Here is a 19,744-nt window from a genome sequence, read left to right on the forward strand (position 1 = left end):
TGGATGAAATATTGTAATTATCTTGCTTTCAATCACTTAGAGAAGTGGACAAGCTTAATTTACTCTATAAAGATCTCACATTTTATCTGCAAAAACATAACACTTTAGGGAGAACAAAAAAAAAAAAAAGACACTCTCTTTAGGTCATTATCAGAAAAAGAAATGCATGCCTCTCAGGAGTGTATTACAGCAGAGATACACCTGGATGCAGAAGATACACCTCTCTGCATGAGGTGAAAAGACTGCACTCTTGAAGATCTGTCTTAAATTCTCCAGATGATAATGCTGTCAGAGCTCAAAATCTAAGGTCTCAACAGGCACATCTAAAGAGTCTGGAGCAAAAGAAAGTGCTATCCAGGTCTTTTGGCTTTAGGAAGTCACAGTGGTAGACGGCGAAACGTGCAGTCAGTTGGATATGAGACCTTCAACTCATGACCAACAGTTACTGCAGGAAGGAAAGATATAAATACATCAGAGGAAGCTATTCACAGACCTAAGACTTCATGTATGGTTGCATACAAGTTTCATTATGCCCTTCCTTTATTGTTCATTCCATTACAAGGGATACCAAGCTCTCTGTTTCTGAAAGTCTCATTCATCCTGGTTGCTTCTTCTCTGGTACTTCATCCGTGTCTCTTCCATAAAATTTCTGAAGGCTGGTTCTTCATGGCTCTGCTCAGTAACTGCAGGGGGCAGGGGAAAGGGAAAGGGAGGGAGAGAAAAAAGCCACAATTCAGTACTATTTCAGCACCTGTCCTGCTTGTACTCCAAAAGAAAGCCAGAATTGGGCTATTTGCTAAATCAGAGCAACACAGAAAGTCTATTTGATCTTCATTTCATTATAAGGCAAAAGAAATAAATGATCCTAAAATGAGTGGAACACAGAAAGAGTGAAGATACAGGTCTGCAAACTATCCAAGAGAAAACAACACACTTTAAGGACTTAAAAGATTGCTCCAAGTCCAAGAGTTACAGGAAAAGAGAAGAGAACCAGGGGCACAAACTGTAAGAGCAAAAAGATGAAACGTGTATTGATCAGGTTCAGTGGTCACTGCATGATCCAAGCACTATATAAGTTGTCTGGTTTATGCATGTTATACACCTGCTATTAAAAATAATTACTTGAATACAAAATTTTCAGTTGAACTTTCACAATGATTAGAGGGTGAACTCACAGGACTAAGCATTGAGGCTGGTCTTCTGCTCCAGATTCAGACACCTATACTTAGGTGTCTGCATGTTTGCTTGTTTTCTAGGCTCTCATAGTCCATACAGGTAATGAAATACAGAGGGCATTCCCAGACCAGACCAGCAGCTTTTAGACCAAATCAGATCTCGCATATCCTTACCGTCATGGTCAATGTCATCAGTATCACTCTCCCTCTCTTCATCTTCCTCATCAAGAGTTCCTCGTGTCAGGATCAGATCAGAGGGACCCATTGCAGAAGCATCGTCAGGACCTTAAAAGGAATAGAGATGGCTATATCCAAAACCTCATGCTGACAAGTAAGGTTAGCTCATGCCCTAACAGTTACTATTTACACACAATGACCACAGCAATTAATATCTATTCTAAAGGGACAGAAAGCTGTTTCTGGACTTGAAAGATACAGGACAGACTGTACCACCACCATACTGAACCTCATATAAGGCAGCAGCTCAACCAGTTGCAGAGATTTCTCACATTGCAATTGAACTGCTTCATCTTTCCTGAAATATTTCATTTCATCCCCTCCCTCAACCCACTGGCAATGCTCTTCCTAACACAGCCCAGGACGCCACTGGCCCTCTTGGCCACAAGGACACATTGCTGGCTCATGGTCAACTTGGTGTCCACCAGGACCCCCAGCTAAAGTTAATCTTCTTAGTAAGGTACCTGCAAGTGTGTTGCTCTGCACACACACTGTGCCCATGTCCTTCCACAAGTGCTCCAGCTGCTCTCTCTTTTGTTTACTTTGAGCTTTCTCCTGTGGGTATAAAGTAACGTGGATTCTGAACACAGAAAATATTAGTGCAACAGAGCTCACAGTCTATCCCTTTGGCAAAAAGCAGGGGTCAAAAAGGTCTTATATTACAATTTATGTTAGACAGCTTTTGGATAAGCATGGAAAGCAACCTCCAGGATGATGGACTTCTAAGAACATTTCAGCAGCATCAGGAAGCCAAACTCAGTGAAGCTGTACCTGCAGAGAACTGTCTCATGGACAGCCAGACCTCAGCATGAGCAGAACAACTAGTCTCTTTAAATAGCACATGCTGCCTTCAGTGTTTGTCACTTGTTTCAGTGTCTGAAAGTGCCTTGATGTGAAAAGCGAACATACTCAATCTTAAGAAATGCCTCCATGGAATCATATGTTTGCTAAAGTTTGACAGATAGTACTACATAGATCTACCACACATACGTGATCAAGATTTACAAATCATTCTTCCAGTAAATTATTTGTGTCAGAGACATTTTGTGACAGACCCCTTAAAGAATGTAAGCTTAACTAATTTTCAAAACTGTAATAGGAAAAGACTTCAAGTCTCCAGTGTTTCAGTTATGTTTGGTTCTAACTTTGTTCATTCATCTAATGCTAGAAAACATGCACTGAACTAGTGAAGAAGCACAAAAGAAAAGTTTAGGAAGGCAGAGAGAACACAAAAAGAACAAAAGGTTATGAAACATTACAAACTGAAGTCATAAAAAAAGTCTGTGATAAAAGCTACTGATCTTCATACTCCAGTCTTCTTTATTAATTGTCTAAGTCGAAACAGTACACTTAACTGGCATGGAAAGATACAGTGTTATTCTCAGTAAATCACTTTGGAAGGTTATTTAAAAAAAAAAGTCTCTCTCCTTCTGAAAGAAAGATACCGACATCTTTTCCAACCATTTTCTCATAATCTGCCCAAATAAATTATTAGCACTAAAACACTGAACAAATATGCTTTACATATCGTCACTATTTTTTTTTTTTTTTTAAGATATGCTCCGCCAAATCGAAGGGATAAAAGAGACAGAAGGTGAGCTTCAGGACAGAACTTTTTCATACTGAATATGATTATTAACGAAATGTTAGATACCCCTCCCTCCCTCCCACACACACGGAGGCAGTTGCATGCGTAAAAGTGATCCCAGGATACACCGTCTAGGCATACAATAGTAGAAATACTTACCAGTGTTTTCCTCAGACGCTCATATTCTGGACGATATTCCCTGTAAAGATAAATACACAGAATGCATTCACTCTAAAGTAATAAATGCTTTATATTAAGTACTGGCCGTTTTGGAAACTTGTTTTAAAGTGCCACATGAAAATTTTGACTCCAACCAGAACATGCCCTCAAAGTTTTAATTACCCAGGTTAACCCCAAACTAAAAAGTTCTTTTAGGCTCTCACATTTGAGAGAGGTTTCAAGAAGTCTAATGGCACTTTTACACAAATTTGGATTTTGAAACTAAAGGATGCAAGATAAGTAAAAATACTTAATTAAAATAGCAAATCCTTCTTGCACAATCTTGCTGGATAAGAAATTAAACCAGCTAGACAGAGGTAGTCATTTCACTGCCATACTAAAATAGTAGCTATAGCAGTCTCCTGTAATCAGAGACAGGGTTTGCTCTGGCAGTACCTACACCTCTAGAGACAGTTCCATGGGATCTCATACAGGAAGACCTTAGGTATCTGATAATAATCCACAGCATGCCTTGGCTACTTCTATGTAATACACATTACTGGTCTTGCTTTCCAGTGCTATACATCACCCTCATATATATACATGCAGTATATCATGAGGAGGAATCTAGTTCTCAAAGTTTTCCAAGTTCTCAAAGAATTCTTCAATTTCGACTTGCTCACCTATTCAGTCTACCACACTGATCTGTTTCCTTTCTGAGGACAATTCAAAGCTTGATTATCCTATGGAATCAGAAGACGGAACTGACTTCAGATTTGCTGGCACAGATAACTTTTTTTTTTTTTAACTTAATAGTTAGCTCAAATATTCACCACTGATTAGTTTGTTTCAATTGCTTGTTTTTATGCTGACTCTTGCATCTAAATTTATTAAACACCCTAGATTACTCTGGCTGTGAAAAGTGACCACTCCTTCAAATCAAAGGCTCATGAATCAGTAACTTAAGCAAGTATTCACTGGTTCAGGGACCAAAGTATTACATTACCTTTCATATTCATCTACAGCTTTAGAAAGCTGAACAAAAAAATCTTCCAGTCCTGTGCCGAGCACAGCAGAAACACCAACCACCTGAAAAAGAAAATCACATGCCAGAACTGAAGAAGAACTGAACCAAGTTCTTAAATAACTAATAGGAGATGAGAGCTGGAAAGACTAAAGAGTATCTGAAAAAAACTAGGGGAATCCAGCGATATCCATTTACATACTGCAGTGACATCAGAATAAGCAGTAGCACTATGCTTCTGTTATTGCTACTTTCAATATCTTTCTCCATTTGCTCTTCATGTTTGCTATCTCCCCTTCTTTTTTTCCTCTTTTAACTAAGTTCCTGTTTAACCCAGGCAGCTGCGTTTTCCTGTCTGTTTTATAATGTTTATAACGTTAACAGAATAAATAAATAAATAAAAACAATTCAGCAGGCAAAAAAGCCCGATTACATCCCATCCTTGCGCCTCCATCTCAAAACACCACAAAAATGTAGGCAAGATCATACAATGCCTAAACATAATGAATGGGATGGGCTAATTCAAAAGAAAGATCAAGTCTTTCTTCTGTTTACTCAGTTATTGTTAAAAACCCAAGTTCTCATTCTGAACCTGGTATTACAAACTGTTGGTATAGTTGTTTTGACAAATCAGTTTCCAAGAATTAAAAAGCAGAACGGAGCGCAAGACCTGATCTTTCACCTCAGAAGTTTTGTCCAATCACTTGTATTTAGCTGAAGCACATTTAAAGAGATGCCAAACCCGACACTAAGAGCAGCATTCAGAGAATTCATCACTTACTATGGCAATATATTCCCTGTTAAAAACATGCATCTGCTTTCTAATGTAAATTTATCCATCATTACACTTCTTTTATTAAGCCCGTTACCTAAAAATTTTTTTTTGCTTTTTCTTAAGTAAAAGCTCATGTAGAACACAACTAGCCAAACTCTTTTGGCACAGATTATGGGATCATTAACATTCCCCACTATATAGCATTTTCAAAGAAACTGAATGGACACTTTTCCCTGCCTCAGCAGACATACAGGACTTTTTTTGTTTTGAGATTCTTCCCCTGCTTCCCTCATGGTAACTTGACCAACTATATTTGACACTTTCAAAACAAGGAAGGATTACCTCAGATGGGAGACACTTCAAAACAGGACATTTCTTCTTAGTAGCCTATCTTCTGATTATCATTCACAATTTATTCTTAAATAATTCGGTCTGCCACTCAGCTTAAAAAGGAACTAAAGTTACTTTACATTCAGAAGAGAGAATCCTTGGAGCATGGTGAAAAGTCCTTTCACAGAATCACAGAATGGTTGAGGTCGGAAGGGACGTCTGGAGATCATCTAGTCCAACTCCCCCTTCTCAAAGCAGGGTCAACTACAGCAGGTTGTTCAGGACATTTTCTAATGATGTTTTGAATATCTCCAAGTATGGGGACTCCACAACCTCTCTGGACAACCTATTCCAGTGTTCAATCACCCTTACAGTAAACAATCTTTTTCTTACATTTAAACCAAATTTCTTGTATTTCAATTTGTGCCCATTGCCTCTTGTCCTTTCACTGGGTACCACTGAGAAGAGTCTGTCTCTTTCTTCTTTACTTACTTCCATCAGGTATTTAACCACATTCGTAAGAGCTTCCTTGAGCTTTCTCTTTTCCAGGCTTTTATGAGAGGTAGTAAACAAAGGAAGATTCTTACCTTGAGTGAACTGTAAAACTCATCCAACACTAAACTCATTGAACGAGTCAGGTTACTGACATAGGATGTCTCTTGATTCAGGGCATCCTGAAACGTCTCAAAGTCCTGCATCCATTCTACTGCAAAACTGTGATCAATTATGTCAGTCTGAAAGGAACAGAGAGTTTTTTCAGAGGCAATAATGATGAACTCTTTGCTCACTTAACAAAAGTCTAATATACAATTTCCATTTTAAACTTACTTTCAAAATGCTTATCTTTTCAAAATGTTCAGCCCTGGTCTGAAGGTTTCCACACTTTGTTTTACCAAACCAGCTACAGGAACAGTAAACAAACAAACACTATCCCAGTTTTAAGAAGGCGTGTTTAAGGAAACACAACTGAAAGTCTGGCTACAAAAATTTCTATGATTTCACTGGAATAAGGCATCCAATAGTTGTATACTCTACAAAACAGCTCTGGTTTCAAGTACTAGATTGTATGATTGAGGCCAGACAAAAAACAGTCTGCACTGAAGATCCCAACCTTTGTTGATTGGCTTGGAGAGAAAAAAAAGTCCTGCTCACTCCCCACCTTTTTAACTAACGACTGAAAATTACTATTCAAACATGAGGGATGGACATTGCCCATGTTGGGAAACAGCCTACAGGAACTTTATATAGGTGAGCTGTGCTCTGATCTAAGGAAATCATAATCTAAACTCAATGCAAGACCATGGATGCAAACTGGTGAGATGGTTCCATAGTTTTACATGGATCCACTATTACCACAATATAGGGGTGTCTAAAACTCTGATATATTTAGTTTTTCAGCACCAATAAGGAGGAGGAAAATAAAGTAAGTACTGCCTAGCATTACTCAAGAGATTTGTGAGAGTGCTGAAACCTGTTTTCATAAGTCCTAAGCCTAACCATTTACAGTTAGCTTGATTAAATTCTGTAAATAAAATTAAATCAAGTCTACACATTCTATTAATTTTATTCCTCTTCAAATCTAACATTCCTTAAATTTGTCTGTCACCCCACATGTTTCAGTTCCTTGGGATGTGTCCATATTTATCAACACTTAATTTTAAAATGCTTGACAAAAATTCTTTGAAAGCTTCTGGCTTTGCTTTTTCCCGAAGGCTAAAAATCAGATGAGAATGAAGTTTAAAGTTATGAATCCTAAACCTTGGGCCTACCTTTCCCTGTACATATTAAGTCAGATTTCTTTCAGTCTTTCCAAAAATGCATTTTCTTAGGACATAAAAATTTTCCTCGTGCATTTTTCTGCAGAAAAAACTTCACAGCTTATTCTAACACTACACATATACTGGGAGGCATTCCTTGATTAGGAAGAATGCATGTGGGGATAAGGAAGAGTACTCATACCAAAAATCTAATGGGATTCTTCTAATATGTGAAATTGTTATGTTTAAAGAGATGGACAGCTTTCCAGGCCAAAAGCATTTCTTTAACGCTACAGACCCATACTTATATGTGAATGGAGGTATCCTTAAGCTAATAAGTATCTGCTTACTGGAAGACAGTGATACACTTTAAGTGTCATTGATCAGAACCAAACACCTTTTACTGAATTTTGCCCGCTACAATGATTAAGACAATTGTTCTGAGGAAGCAGGCAAAGGTGTGAACAGATTCAGTAATGAACCTAACCTTACGTTAAGAGGTTTGTGTTTGCTTACAGCATAGGGTTAAGGTTTTAGGAAGGGATCCTCATCTGTGGATACAGTACTTAAAAAACAGTGTAGATGAAAAACATAGCATCAGTCAAAGGGATGGTGAAGCAGCGGGGGGTTCCCTTTGACAGGGTCGCAACGTTCTGCATGTAAAAGACTAAGAAGAGAACAGGACCAGCATCCACTCCCATCCAGCCACAGGACACCAGGTTCAAAGCATGGAAAAACTACATCTGTGACATGGACACTCACAATTTCAGGGTCTCCTCCACCCCCCCCCACCCCCACCCCCCCGCAAAATTCACTCAAGAACAAAGGCTTTAGGAAGAATCTGAAGATCTCAAGAAATTAAACCTCTACCAGCTCCTACAATACATTTTTAGAATTGTTAATATTATTTTCTACAATAAAGGTTAATTTAAAAATGTTAATTCTCTTAATCTCTAATTTGAATTTGTTTGGCTTTAACTGTCTGTCCTTGATTCTTCTTGTGGCCTTCTTTGCCTGATTAAGATTCCCTTTTAGATTCAGTTTTCAGCCTCTGGGCCCTCACAGACTCTTTTCAAGAAAATCTGATTATTGTAATAAGAGGAAAACAGTACTGTAAAGCAATATAAACAGAATGATGTTCTGCTGGGACATGGAAGCCATAGATTCAACTTACCTTGTTCATGACAACAATAAAAGGTAGCTTTGTTTTGTACAGGATACTGGAAGGAGAAGAGAAGCAGTTAAAAAAATCTAATTTATATCTCATTAGAAGAGAAAAAAAATGTTACACATAAGGCAGATATATTTGTGACTTTGTAAAGAAAATATTTTTCTCTGCATGAATTAGAACGTAATTTTCACCCAGATTCTGCTTACTAAAGTTGACCAAAATTCCTCTCCCACACCTCCACAAAATGTAAGCACATGTCCATAAGATATAAAATTTCCTCCTACATGCATGGTTGAGTTTAACTAGTATTTTCCAAGAATTTCAGATCAAACTTTCTGCTGTCTTTGTATTTTCATATTATTTTGACTTAAATCTTTAGGTTTTCACATATCATATGTGGACTGGTCAATGAATTCAAATAACTCAAAATATCTATAAACCAAAACTTAAATTGAAACATGAGCTTTCATACTAATTTCATTATATTTATTCTAGTATCTCTTGCTTAACACTGATTTCAGAAAATGCAGCATGACACTGTAATTCACATATTTAATAAGCTGACTGCCCCACTTTACATTAACAGAAATCCATCATTCAAGCCAGGAAACAGACTGGATATAGTCACTGTAAAAGTCTGGCTACATCTTTCCCATGAACTAAAAGTCCTAAAACGATATCCTCGCGCCTTCCTCTCAACCACTTTCCCAAGAATTGAGATACAGAGATTCTCCTCATCTGAAAAGCCTCTCAGATGAAATCCAAACAAATATTCCCCCCAAAATAGGTATGAAATAGACAAAGCAATCAAAAATGGATTTTCAGCATTTCCTACCTGCAGGCATACAGCATGTTGGACATAAAGGTAATAGGGTTAGTGCTGCGAGAGGTATCCATCACATAAACAACAACTGATGGAAAAGAAGAAGCCTGAAAACACAGGTAAAAGATATTTTAGTTAAAAGTAGAGGCTATTCAACCGCCACTTTCTTCACGCAGCCTTGCGGTCAAGCCCTGTAGAATACACTTACCAGCGCCTCAGTTATGATCGTTCCTGATGCTGACCACGTGAATACCTCTATTTGCCCTGGCGTGTCAATAATAACATACCTGTTTAGAAATCACCCCCAACAAACAAAAAGGAAAAGTTAGTCAAGTGTAAGGTGCTGGTGTGACCAGATTACCAGAGGCACGAGAAGGACAGATTGTATGTTTATTTTGTTACGGATCAGGTAAGTTTCTCTCAGAGTGCAACAAAATCTAAGGACAGGCCTGAAAATTTCCTGTGTGCACCATGTAACTAAGAGGCACTTCTTATTCTCTTCAGACACTATTACAGTCAAAAGCATCAATCTGACAGATACTTAATATTGTAAACTCTTCAGAACAAGAATTAATTGTTGCATATTTGAACAGTGAATGAGAAAAATGAAGGTCTAATGCAAGACAAAAGGAAATGAAGAACTGGCACCAGTAGATACTTCGTTCTTCAACTTACATGTAGCATGCAAGAGCCTAGTTTATCTTTTCTAATTCTATGTCATTTTTCAGACAAAATTTAAACTGAAATTTAAAAAGTAACTGGAAAACATGCAAAGATCCTTTTTAGGGTCTCGCGTGGTTTTCCCACAGTGATTCCAGAACAGTAAGACTTCAGAGAGTGTACTCACTTGGATGCATTCTGTCTTTTTTCAATAAACTTCATGACCTGATTGAAAAGAAAAGGAACCAGTATATCTTGCATTTAGGCTCAAAACAAGAAACTTTTAGAATCGTTCCATATATAGAAACTACATCAGCTTAAACATACACAGCTACATGTGTGAATCAAAGCTCTTAAGCTTTTCAGTGTGTGGAAATGCCCTTCTAAGGACGAGTGGAAAATGCTTGCCAGAACAACCTTAATTTTGTACATATTCTACTACCTTGATAAAGAAACTGTGTACTACAAGCAGTTGTTCCCTACCTTTTTACTAAGAGATTGTGCAGCGTTTCAACATCTTGTGTAAGGTTCCCATCACTGGGCATTCAGATTCGAGAGAGCAGTCAGGTTTTTCTAGTGATAATGGATAACTGACCGATCTCCAGAAGTGAGCTTCCCTCCTCCAGAATCAGAGCATTCACATAAAAGATGATGAAAATCTTAGAGTGAACATAGTGTAACAGAACATTTATGTACAAAGACTAAAGTATCGATGTTCTGTACACATGGCTTCCAAGTTTTACACACAAAAAAGGTGGAAAACGGCTATCTCCCTTAAACGAGAGCTAATGCAGTTCAGCTACTTTACAGGACACATGGTTCAGCAGGGAGAATAACTCAGAAGGAAAACTAGATGGCTAAACAAAACAATGCGCTCTGAAACTACAAATCAAGAAATAAATTACAGTCTCCCACAAACCTGTAGCACAGTATCACATGGAAACAACTTCATACCTGATCAAATCTTGTAGCAAAGAGATTGAGAGAGGTCACTATTCCACCATTTGGGCCCAGCCCATATCTGGATACTTTATTTAGGAAAGCAGATGATTACGCAGACCTCAGAGTACTTCTTTTTCAAATGTGATAATAGTGGCCATTTACAATGCATGTTGGATACCTTGTAGCAAAAGACAAGGTCAATAACTCTAAAGGGCACATAATTAAGTTTCCTAAGTGAGGCAGTAACATAACAAAAGGGAAAAAAAAAAAAAAGAAAAAAAGGAAAAGGGGCTACACCATGGCCTTCCCTTGATCATCATCCAAGCATTACCATTTTGGATAAAGAGGAAAAAACTATCAAAGCAATCTTCGTCAAATTCTGAGATACTGGCTATGCTGTTATAAACCTTTTTGGAAGGGTAATGTCCTGAATGCACTGAAACTTTAAGGATATATATTTCAAAACATAATCAAAGAATTTCTTGCACAAATTAGTTTTTAGGCAAATTCAAACTGAAGGAATGGGAATGAGCTTTGTAAAGACACTCAGCACATCAAAGATAGCTTAAAGATGAAGATTTTAAAATGCTTTGCACAGATATGGATCTATGTCCAATGAAGGAAATAAACTTTTATTATATTAACTACTTTATTTACTGCACAAGAACCAGCACTGATTCATCAGTACAGTCTTCCAGTGCCATTGCTCTCAATATCCAAACAAGCTGCCCAACACCCTCCTTAAGCACGATTTAATGAGATGTTTCCAGTAATGGCTAACAACAGACACACTAGAGCAAATATTGCATCTGTGTACCAAATTCAAACTTATACTTATACTTGGATGTTTTTTTAGTAACTCCTAATCAAACACCAGCGAAAGTCAGACTCTTTACCTCCACCATCTTTCTTCTCTTCTAAAATATTAAATTTAAGAGTCTCACTAGTATGCCAAATCTAAACCCTGCACAGTATCTCCATCCGCGAAACTGCGAACTTAGGGATCAAAGAACTTCCATATCTCACTGGAGGCGCAGTCGTTTTAGTGTAATGTTACCCAACTACAGTCGAACTATCGTACAGCAAGAGCCAGTGGTCCAATGTCTTACAGATTCAGAAAGACAACAGGGCTTTATGTTCAAACCATGTGGAAAGCTGCTTTAAAAAAAAATGAGAGAGAGAAAAAGAAGAAAAGTTTTCCCCATCTACTAAAGGCAAGCAGGAATTTGGATATGTTTATAACAAACAGAATTAGGTTTGTACATGCATGGGAAAAAGGCTGTTGCCTTTCACAATGAAAGATAGGAGCTGGTCTAAAGAACAGGAGAGAGAGAGTGCTTGTTATTTGTGAAATTTTATTGCTAGGCAAAATCACTGTTAGCACAGGAGAAGGGAATGACCTGAGGAGTGCCAGATCTTGTTCCAAATGCATTTCTAATCTCAAGTGTAAGAAATACTCAGTCAAAAACTTCTGGTCTTTGCACAACATTCTGAGTTCCCCCAATCCCCAAAACACAACCCTCTCTTCACTCTAAAGTGAAGAAGGGATGGCCAGTTTTTTTTTAAAAAAACACATTCAGAGATTTTATAGATCGTTGTAAGACCAAAAAAAGATACTGTTTCATGACTTCTTTGTACTTCACGGTGTCCCGGATATCTGGGGAGAGAAGAAGTATAAATAGTTTTAAGACATTACTTTAAAAATACCTTTCTTCATCAACATGCTGAAAAAAGAAAGACTTTCCTTGTCCAGCAGTTCTCCTTTTGCCTCAACAGTAAATCTAGCTACAACAGAAGTCTCACAGACAGCATATACAGAATATAATGGACCTGCTCTGCTGTCGACATCCCTATAAAACCCAAGGTAACTCATGTGAAACACCTCCACTGTAAGTGCTTAGCTGTAACTGCTTATACTGAACTTTTCTCTCAGCTGGCCAACTTCAGTAAACAAAGCATATGTACGTAACTGCGTTATGAGAGATGCCGCACTGGAATGCTTTCTCCAGTTCTTCATTTTGGCACCAATTAAAACACTCCAGTATCCACACCACCTTTATTTCCGTCTAGGGAACCAGGCTGACGAGCTCTGGGAAGTACAGAGATAAGACCTCCACGACCCCAAGGAACAGTAAGGCCTCAGGCACAACGAGCCTTTAGGAACGACTAGACGTAAGGTCGGCTTTATTGTTGAGATCCTTTCTTTAAAATTAACGTATTTTAAGTGCTTTGAGGAAGTTCCTTGGTAGCTACCGATGCTCTGGAGAGGAAAGACCTGGAGGGCCCGAACAGACCGCACCCGTCACCCCGTTCAGCGCCGGGGAGCGGAGGGGAGCGGAGAGGAGCGGAGGGGAGGGGAGCGGAGGACGCGGGCAGCGCGGCGGGCCTCACCGATGTTGGCGGGGAAGGGCAGGTCGCGCACGGCCGGGTCCAGGTTGATCACGTAGGGCGGGCAGCGCTGCCCCTGCAGCTGGGCCGCGAGCCGCTGCGGGGACACGAACGGGCGTCAGGCCCCGCGGGGCGGGGAGAGCGGCCCCCCGGCGCCCGCCGCTCACCTGCACGAAGGTGGTCTTCCCGGAGCCGGCCATGCCCAGCACCAGCACGCACACCGGAGCCGCCGCCGCCGCCGCCGCCATCTTCCCAGCGCCGCCTTCTCCTTCCGGGGCGCGCGGAGGACGCCGCGCCGGGGGCCATGGCGCGCGCGGCCGCGGGCCGCCGCTCCTCCGCCGGCCGGGTACGCACCGCGGGCTCGCGCGGCCGCCCCGCACCGAGCCGCCCCGCCGGGGCCGCGGCCCGGGCAGCTGGCGGCGGCGCCCCGCGGGGCTCGGGGCCGGGCCGGCCGCCGCGAGCAGGCGCCCGGAAGCGGCGGCGCGGGCGGGCCTCTCTGCCGGGCGCGGGCGGGCGGGCGCGCGCTGACGTGGCGGCGGCGGCGGCGGCACCATGCGGGGCGGCGGCGGCGGCTCGGTGAGTGCGCGCGGCCGGCGCCGTCGGCCGCTGCCCCGGGCCCGGGGCGGGCGCGCGGGGCCGGAAGCCGGCGCGAGAGGGGCGCCGCCATCACACGGCGGGGAGCGGGGAGCGGGGAGCGGCCCGGCCTGGGGGGCCGTTGGAAAGCCCGACGGCGGCCGGCGCCGCGCTGCGGGAGCCGGGAGCCGCGGGGAGGGACCGGAGCGCGGTGCCGCCGGCTCCCGGCCCCGGCAGGGCTCCCCGTGGTGTGCCGGAAAGCCGGTGTTTCGGGAGACGCGCGTCCCCGAAGCAGGCAGGGGGGAAGGGAAATGGGGGCCTGGAGCAGGCGGCTCCCCCCGGAGATGCTCGGCCGGTCCCGCTGGCCCGGCCCCGGGGGTTTGCCTGGCGGGGCAGGACAGCCCCGGCTGTGGGGGGGTTGGTGCCTCCACCGGCACCTCTTCCCCTGGCTGCAGGTCTGATTCGTTAGCAGTCGCCGCATCCGTCTCCTGACCTCCGCCAGAGTTTCCGTCCCGTGTCTAAACACCGTCTTTCCAGGCCAGGGCTGATGCACGGTGGCGGAGCAGCCTGTCCCCGGGCAGAGGCCGTGTTCCAGCCCCTGGGAAGCCCCCCAGGCCCCTGGGGCGGTGGCAGTAGCGCCCCTGGGAAGGTCTCCTCTTCACCCTGTCAGGTTGTGAGGTGCTGCTTCTCTTTGCCACCTATCCGTCCCTTGGCATTCCCGCATACTTTCTGTCTCAGCGTTTCCTAGTGACTTCTGTGATTTTTAAGTGGGAAGTGCATTATATAAATAAAAACCACCCAAAGCTTTAAACATCAGCTTCTCTAGATGTTCCCTTCATTCCTGCTGCTATCAGCTTCCCCAAAATAAGGCAGGACAGATCACTTGTACTCTCCTCCTTTTTGTTGCAGGTCCTTAACTGTCCCTTAAATTCTTCATGCTGATTGTCAAGTTTTATACACAGTCTTTCAGTCCTAAAAAATCTTAAAACATGTGCCATGTTCGTCAGTAGTCCAGGTTCTTCCAATGGGGAATTAGGCCAGCCAGGAACAGTAGGCTATACATGGGTTTTTTTGTTGTTTTTTTTTTCCCCATTACAACATCACAGGCCTGATCTGATCTTTTCCAGCTTCTCATCACACTGCAGTTCCTCCAGGTTTCTCATGTAGGGGTTCCTAGGCACTGCTGTCGGTACTGCTCACGGTGTGTAAGCCATGTCAAAGTAGTACAAACATTCAATTCACTTTTCTTCCGAAGAAGACAAGAAGTGATTGTCAAAGCATTGGTCAAGCAGCTCTTGACTTCTCTCCAGCTGCTTCCCTAACCTCCCCATGAGAGGAGGTGCTGGCGGTGGAGGCCAAGGAGGGTCTGACAGTCCCTGGTTGCAGTTCAAGAAATCGTGTACTCGTTGCAATGCTCGTTTCTGAATCTCTTCCCTGGTGCGTACCAGGGGTTCAGGGTCTCTCGCTGGTTGTGTTCCTAGGAACAGTGACCTACTAACTTAGAGCAAGACTGTGTTTTCATATGTATGTGCATCTGTATGCGTACACATACAGTAAAACTAACTTTACTCATCTTCATGTCTGATTTTTTTTTTTTTTTGGCCACAGTATAAGCAGGGATTTAATTGAACTGCTCATAGTGATATCCAGATCTTTTCAGGTTGTTTATGTATGTTCCTATACATGAATTAGAAGGCAGGAGCATATAAGGCAGATTCAAGTTAATCTTTCCAGTGTGGATTTCCATGTATTTTTAGTGGTGAATTTCACTTGTCTTGAAGCGGTCTATTCTCTAGTCTTATTACAGCATCTAAAATTTCTCAGCATCTCCTTCTGAGAAGTTATTGCATTTTTATGACTTCCTCATATTCTGTCACATCCCTGTTCACTGTTTTCCTCAGATAATTTATAATATTTATTTCTAATAGCTAAAATACTTTATAGCATGGGTCCAATTGACACGTATGTTACATTTTTCTATAAAGAAGATAGGTCATTTATGCATATTCCTTATTTTCAGTCCCTTAGCCAGTTCTTATATATGATAGAATTTTATCTCTGTTTCTAGCTCACAGTTTTTGTATGTCATACTTTCTTTTACTGTGCATTGATTTTGTTTTCTAGTCAGTATAAGCAAAATGTGTGTCCTGGGTTTCCCAGTGAAGCATGACATTGAATCACTTAGTATTTGGAAGAAGGCAATAGATGATTCTCCACATGCTAGGAAGAATGTACAACAGATAGGTCCTTTATATTGATTTAGGATTGTCAATGGTATCTGTTACATTATGTGTCTTAATAAGAACATAAAAAGCAGAGAGCAATAAATGACAAAAGTCCTTTATTAAATAAGAAGAAAGATTTTGAGACATGGATAAAGTAAACATCCAGGCAACTGATGGAGTATGACAAGGTGATTTAGATAAAACATGAAAAGAAAACTTAGAAGAGGCTAGAGGCAACATTCTTGACGTGGAAAAAGCAAGACTGATTTCATTAAGGAAAAAAGAAGTACTATGGAAAAACTAGTAGGTTGGGATCTCAAGTACTTTTCATCATGTGATAAAGTCTAGGCAGAAAGCAGGTACCACCGAGTAAGTTGGAGACAGAGCATCCTCACAAAGCATCCTCCATCGTACTTCAGTGCAAGGGGAGAGATTGAATTTCATAGGATTGGGGAGGGCCTCGTCCCTATTTTGATTCCTCTTCTAATTCAACTAGAGTTGAAAGGGGTAAACACTTCCTTGTTGCAAAAGACAGTGGTTTCCCTTTCAAAGCAATAGTGCACAGATCCTCAAAGTGCAGTTTATTGTGTTGAACTGAAAAACGAAACATGCAAGAAGAAAAAAAAATTATACTGCTAATCTGGATTGTTCTGCTTTGTTAGGATACCAGGCCTGAACATCACAGACAGCAGAAGGTCAAGAGATCTCTGGGAAACAAAAAGTATGTGAATGTTTCTTGTCAAGTTTGACTGAGGGCAAGGAAAAAGCTGAGAGATTCCTACTGGAAGGCTGTGTCTGACCTTTTAAATAATAGCATTAAGAACTGCAACCATTTTGATTTGTTTGATGAGAATCTCGATTGAATTTGCTTATTGGCTCATTAGAAAAGCACGTTTCTGACACTTCAACTGGTATAAGCTTTCATTTTTGTTTTTTAAAAGGATTTTAACATTGGGAAAATAGAAGTTATAGCTTGAAGGACTAAATAGTGTTCACAAATCCATGCATTTTGAGCATGAGAAATCCTAACTGAAAGGCTTTAATTTGAGAATTCCTCTCAACAGCCTTCTACACTCCTCAGACATAGTGCATGCTATCCCACCTGGTACAGTCTGTCCCTGACTTACTAACTTCTCTACCAAAGTGTTAAGACATGAGCTCCACAGCTTCGGGTAGGGGAGAGTATTTCTGGGATGGCCATCACAGTCGTCGTTCAAGAGATCTGCTCGTTTCCCTCTGTGGATTGGGGTAGCAACAGGCTGTGTTGATAATTGTTTCTGTTTTCCTTCTGCTCTTCTTACATTAATGGCAATCTCTAATTGCTCAGAGAATATGTACTCGACACTTTTTAGTGACTTAATTGTTGCTGTCACGTATAGTAGTGTAAATGTCTGGGCATTTCAGGGCTGTGAGAAGTATTTGAGAAGAGTGAAGCAAAGTTCTATCTGATCTCTAGAGATAAAATCTGTTTCTGGCTTCAAATTCTATATTAGTCTTAATATATTGTGATTCATAGGACATATCATAAGGCTCTTTATTGTTGAAAGCCTTGCTGGTTAAAGTTCTTACTAGTGTTAAGTCTTTAATTGTGTAGTGTCAGCTCTCACCCTGGGAATACATACTGATGGGGATTTTGCCCTTTGTGAGAAGGAAAAGATTGGAAGAAGAGTGCTTATATTCCACACTGACAGCTTAAGGACGAATGTTTATTTTTAAACTGAGATGAACTTGCACCTGTTCCTTACTGTTGAAGGGTTGAGGTAGGATGATTTTTTTTTCTCCTGCTTTCGAGAAGCTCTCTAATGCCAATCTCTAAAAGATGTATTGAAAAATACTGTTTAGGATGCTTTACCTTGCTGGCACATCTCAGTTCACAAACCTCAGGAGATTCAATGAACTGTGAGATGAATCTTTAAGAGTGCTTGGGAAGATGAAAGAGATGTTGTCTGTCAAGTCCTTATGGTTTTGTTTGTATACATACATACATATATATATCTGATTTCAAGTTGATGTTTTCCAGATCTCAGCAATTTGAGGAGCTGGAAACTACTGTCCTAGGACTGAACAGTAACTATGATGAGACAGTCAGCAACGTTTCTTCTGCCTCATCCAAGAGTCGAGTGAATGGGAGCACAGAGTCGAGAAGCAAGCGGACAATTCGCAGGCCTGCTTACTGGTTGGAAATGAGAGGAATAAAAAACAGCATTAACAAAACTTCAGGAAAAAAAGGTACTTATCACTCTTGGCTCTGTGTAAAACTGTTTTTCTCCCAGATTCTTTTATGAGAGATTGGATGACTTTTGAAAGACTCACTAAAGTTCAGCCGCAAATTCCAAGCTTGGTAATGCTGTTTGTGTGTTAGGAGAGAGAAACTTCTTCCACTGCAGAAACCTAGGCAAAATTCTCTGCCTGGTGAGAGCAGGTCTGCATAATCTGCATAGTGTTCTGAGTGACCTGACTATTAAAATTAATGGTTTTGTGACTGAACTCAGCTTATCTAGAAGAAGTATGTCTAAGGGTTTTGCCCACTGTTTCAGGAAAATGCTTTGGCAGCTTTAAGAATAGAAGAAAGCAACACTAAAAATATACAAAAGTGGACTATCCAGCAGTATTCCAGATTGCACACAGCTTTTCTAGCTGTTGAATTTTTTTGTGGATGCTTTTTAATTTTTTAATTTTCTCATGATTTTCTGATTTAGTTTGGTTTGGGGGGGGTGTGAAGATTGTCTCTTACATGGCTGTAGTAAAGCAGGGATGATTAGATTTTCTTGTCTAGGAGCTGTTTTCCAAACTTTTCATGTGGCTGAGAGCCAAAACATCAGTCTTTCCTATTGCTCTTTCTTCATCTCCTGGATCCGTATTCCCTCCTTGCTCTCTTACTGAATATTACTGTTTTCCCAAACCATGCTACGGCACTGTTTCTTCCATGTCTTCTATGTTGGGAGATTGCAGGCTATGGATTTTTTCTTCTAAAGAACATGGAATGCCTCAGAGTTACTGACTCAGAAGGTTGTGTCTGTCTCACTGGTGTCTAGATGACACACAGAAAGCAACTTTATTCTTTAGAAGTATTGAATATGAAGAGAAACTGAGACAGCAGACAGACACAAAGCTGTTGTCCAGACTAAATATTTCCATTCTTACTTTTTAGCAGGAGAAGTACTATTGAAAGGCAAGAGGAAATCTGAGCAAGGGGAAGATGAAGATATTAAAGACTCCCCCAAGAAGAAACAAAAGATTTCTGGTAATACAAATAACCTGTAATTTCTGGTTACAAGCCTCCAGGTACTTTTGGCTCCCTTTCTGCCCAAATGCTATCCTCTTCTGTCCCCCCACCTCTATTTCTGAGTCTGTGAATCAGAAATATGATTCTGCTATATGATGCTGCTGCCTAGCTTCTGTTTCACAGTGGGAGATGATTGTTCTAATTTTAGTCTCTTTTGAAGTCCAAGCCTATTTTTCAACAGAGGAGAAAAAGAGAGTGTAGGGGAAGTATAGGCTAGACGGCTTCATTTCAGTTTCCCCCAAAATACTGGACCAAATAATCAGGCAAACTACTTGTAAGCATCTGGAGGTTAATGAGAAGATGATAACAGCAACGTGGGTTTGTTAAGAACAAATTACACCCAACCAGTCTAATTTCCTTTTACCACAAAACTAGAGAGGGAGAAATGGTTGCTATCATAGGTCTTTCATTGGATAAATGTATTCAGTCAGTGGTTAGTTGCTAAAATAGAAAAAAGTATAGAATGAAGTTCCATAGTCTATCTCAGGTCCAAATCTAGTCATTGTATTTGTCACCATTCAAAAGGACAGAACAGGAAGTATGTAGACAGCACAAAGCTGAGAGAGGTGGTGAGTGCGTTCGAGAAAAGATAAACTTCAGAGTGGTCTTCACATTACATAGATGGTCTAAA

The 19,744-nt window shown here is 41.1% G+C and overlaps 2 protein-coding genes across 11 annotated transcripts in view; one reads left to right on the forward strand and one right to left on the reverse strand.

The window, feature by feature from the left end:
* Positions 1 to 13,350, reverse strand: GPN1 (GPN-loop GTPase 1). 2 transcript variants are annotated; one of them, XM_026115816.2, is made up of 14 exons: positions 13,197 to 13,348; positions 13,033 to 13,126; positions 12,259 to 12,298; positions 10,654 to 10,720; positions 9,887 to 9,924; positions 9,248 to 9,326; positions 9,052 to 9,146; positions 8,220 to 8,265; positions 5,876 to 6,022; positions 4,166 to 4,248; positions 3,160 to 3,199; positions 1,877 to 1,967; positions 1,350 to 1,460; positions 1 to 683 (listed from the first exon to the last, which is right to left on the reverse strand). In XM_026115816.2, exons 1-14 carry the CDS (start codon positions 13,275 to 13,277, stop codon positions 592 to 594), a joined length of 1,104 nt encoding a protein of 367 aa, XP_025971601.2. In that variant the 5' UTR covers positions 13,278 to 13,348; the 3' UTR covers positions 1 to 591. The 2 variants fall into 2 exon arrangements, with proteins under 2 accessions (XP_025971601.2, XP_064364184.1); XM_064508114.1 differs by lacking the exon at positions 13,033 to 13,126 and having other exon boundaries at positions 13,197 to 13,350.
* ZNF512 (zinc finger protein 512) overlaps positions 13,263 to 19,744 on the forward strand; it is an 18,631-nt gene continuing 12,149 nt past the window's right edge. The window contains exons 1-5 of one of the 9 annotated variants that reach the window (XM_064508110.1): positions 13,288 to 13,375; positions 16,490 to 16,548; positions 17,422 to 17,587; positions 17,848 to 18,056; positions 18,979 to 19,071. In XM_064508110.1, the coding sequence (XP_064364180.1) occupies positions 17,550 to 17,587; positions 17,848 to 18,056; positions 18,979 to 19,071 (340 nt within the window). In that variant the 5' untranslated portion in view covers positions 13,288 to 13,375; positions 16,490 to 16,548; positions 17,422 to 17,549. The other 8 variants (XM_064508111.1, XM_064508109.1, XM_064508108.1 and 5 more) reach the window with 8 other exon arrangements.

Source organism: Dromaius novaehollandiae, chromosome 3, assembly GCF_036370855.1.
Source record: "Dromaius novaehollandiae isolate bDroNov1 chromosome 3, bDroNov1.hap1, whole genome shotgun sequence".
NCBI classification, from domain to species: domain Eukaryota; kingdom Metazoa; phylum Chordata; class Aves; order Casuariiformes; family Dromaiidae; genus Dromaius; species Dromaius novaehollandiae.

Coding starts and splice junctions, on each gene's coding strand:
- GPN1 (XM_026115816.2), bottom strand. CDS start 13,277: ATGGCGGCGGCGGCGGCGGCGGCTCCGGTGTGCGTGCTGGTGCTGGGC. Junction 4,249..5,875: donor AGTTTTACAGTTCACTCAAG/GTAAGAATCTTC, acceptor TTTCTTTTTCAG/GTGGTTGGTGTTTCTGCTGT. Junction 3,200..4,165: donor GCTGTAGATGAATATGAAAG/GTAATGTAATAC, acceptor TTATCTTTACAG/GGAATATCGTCCAGAATATG.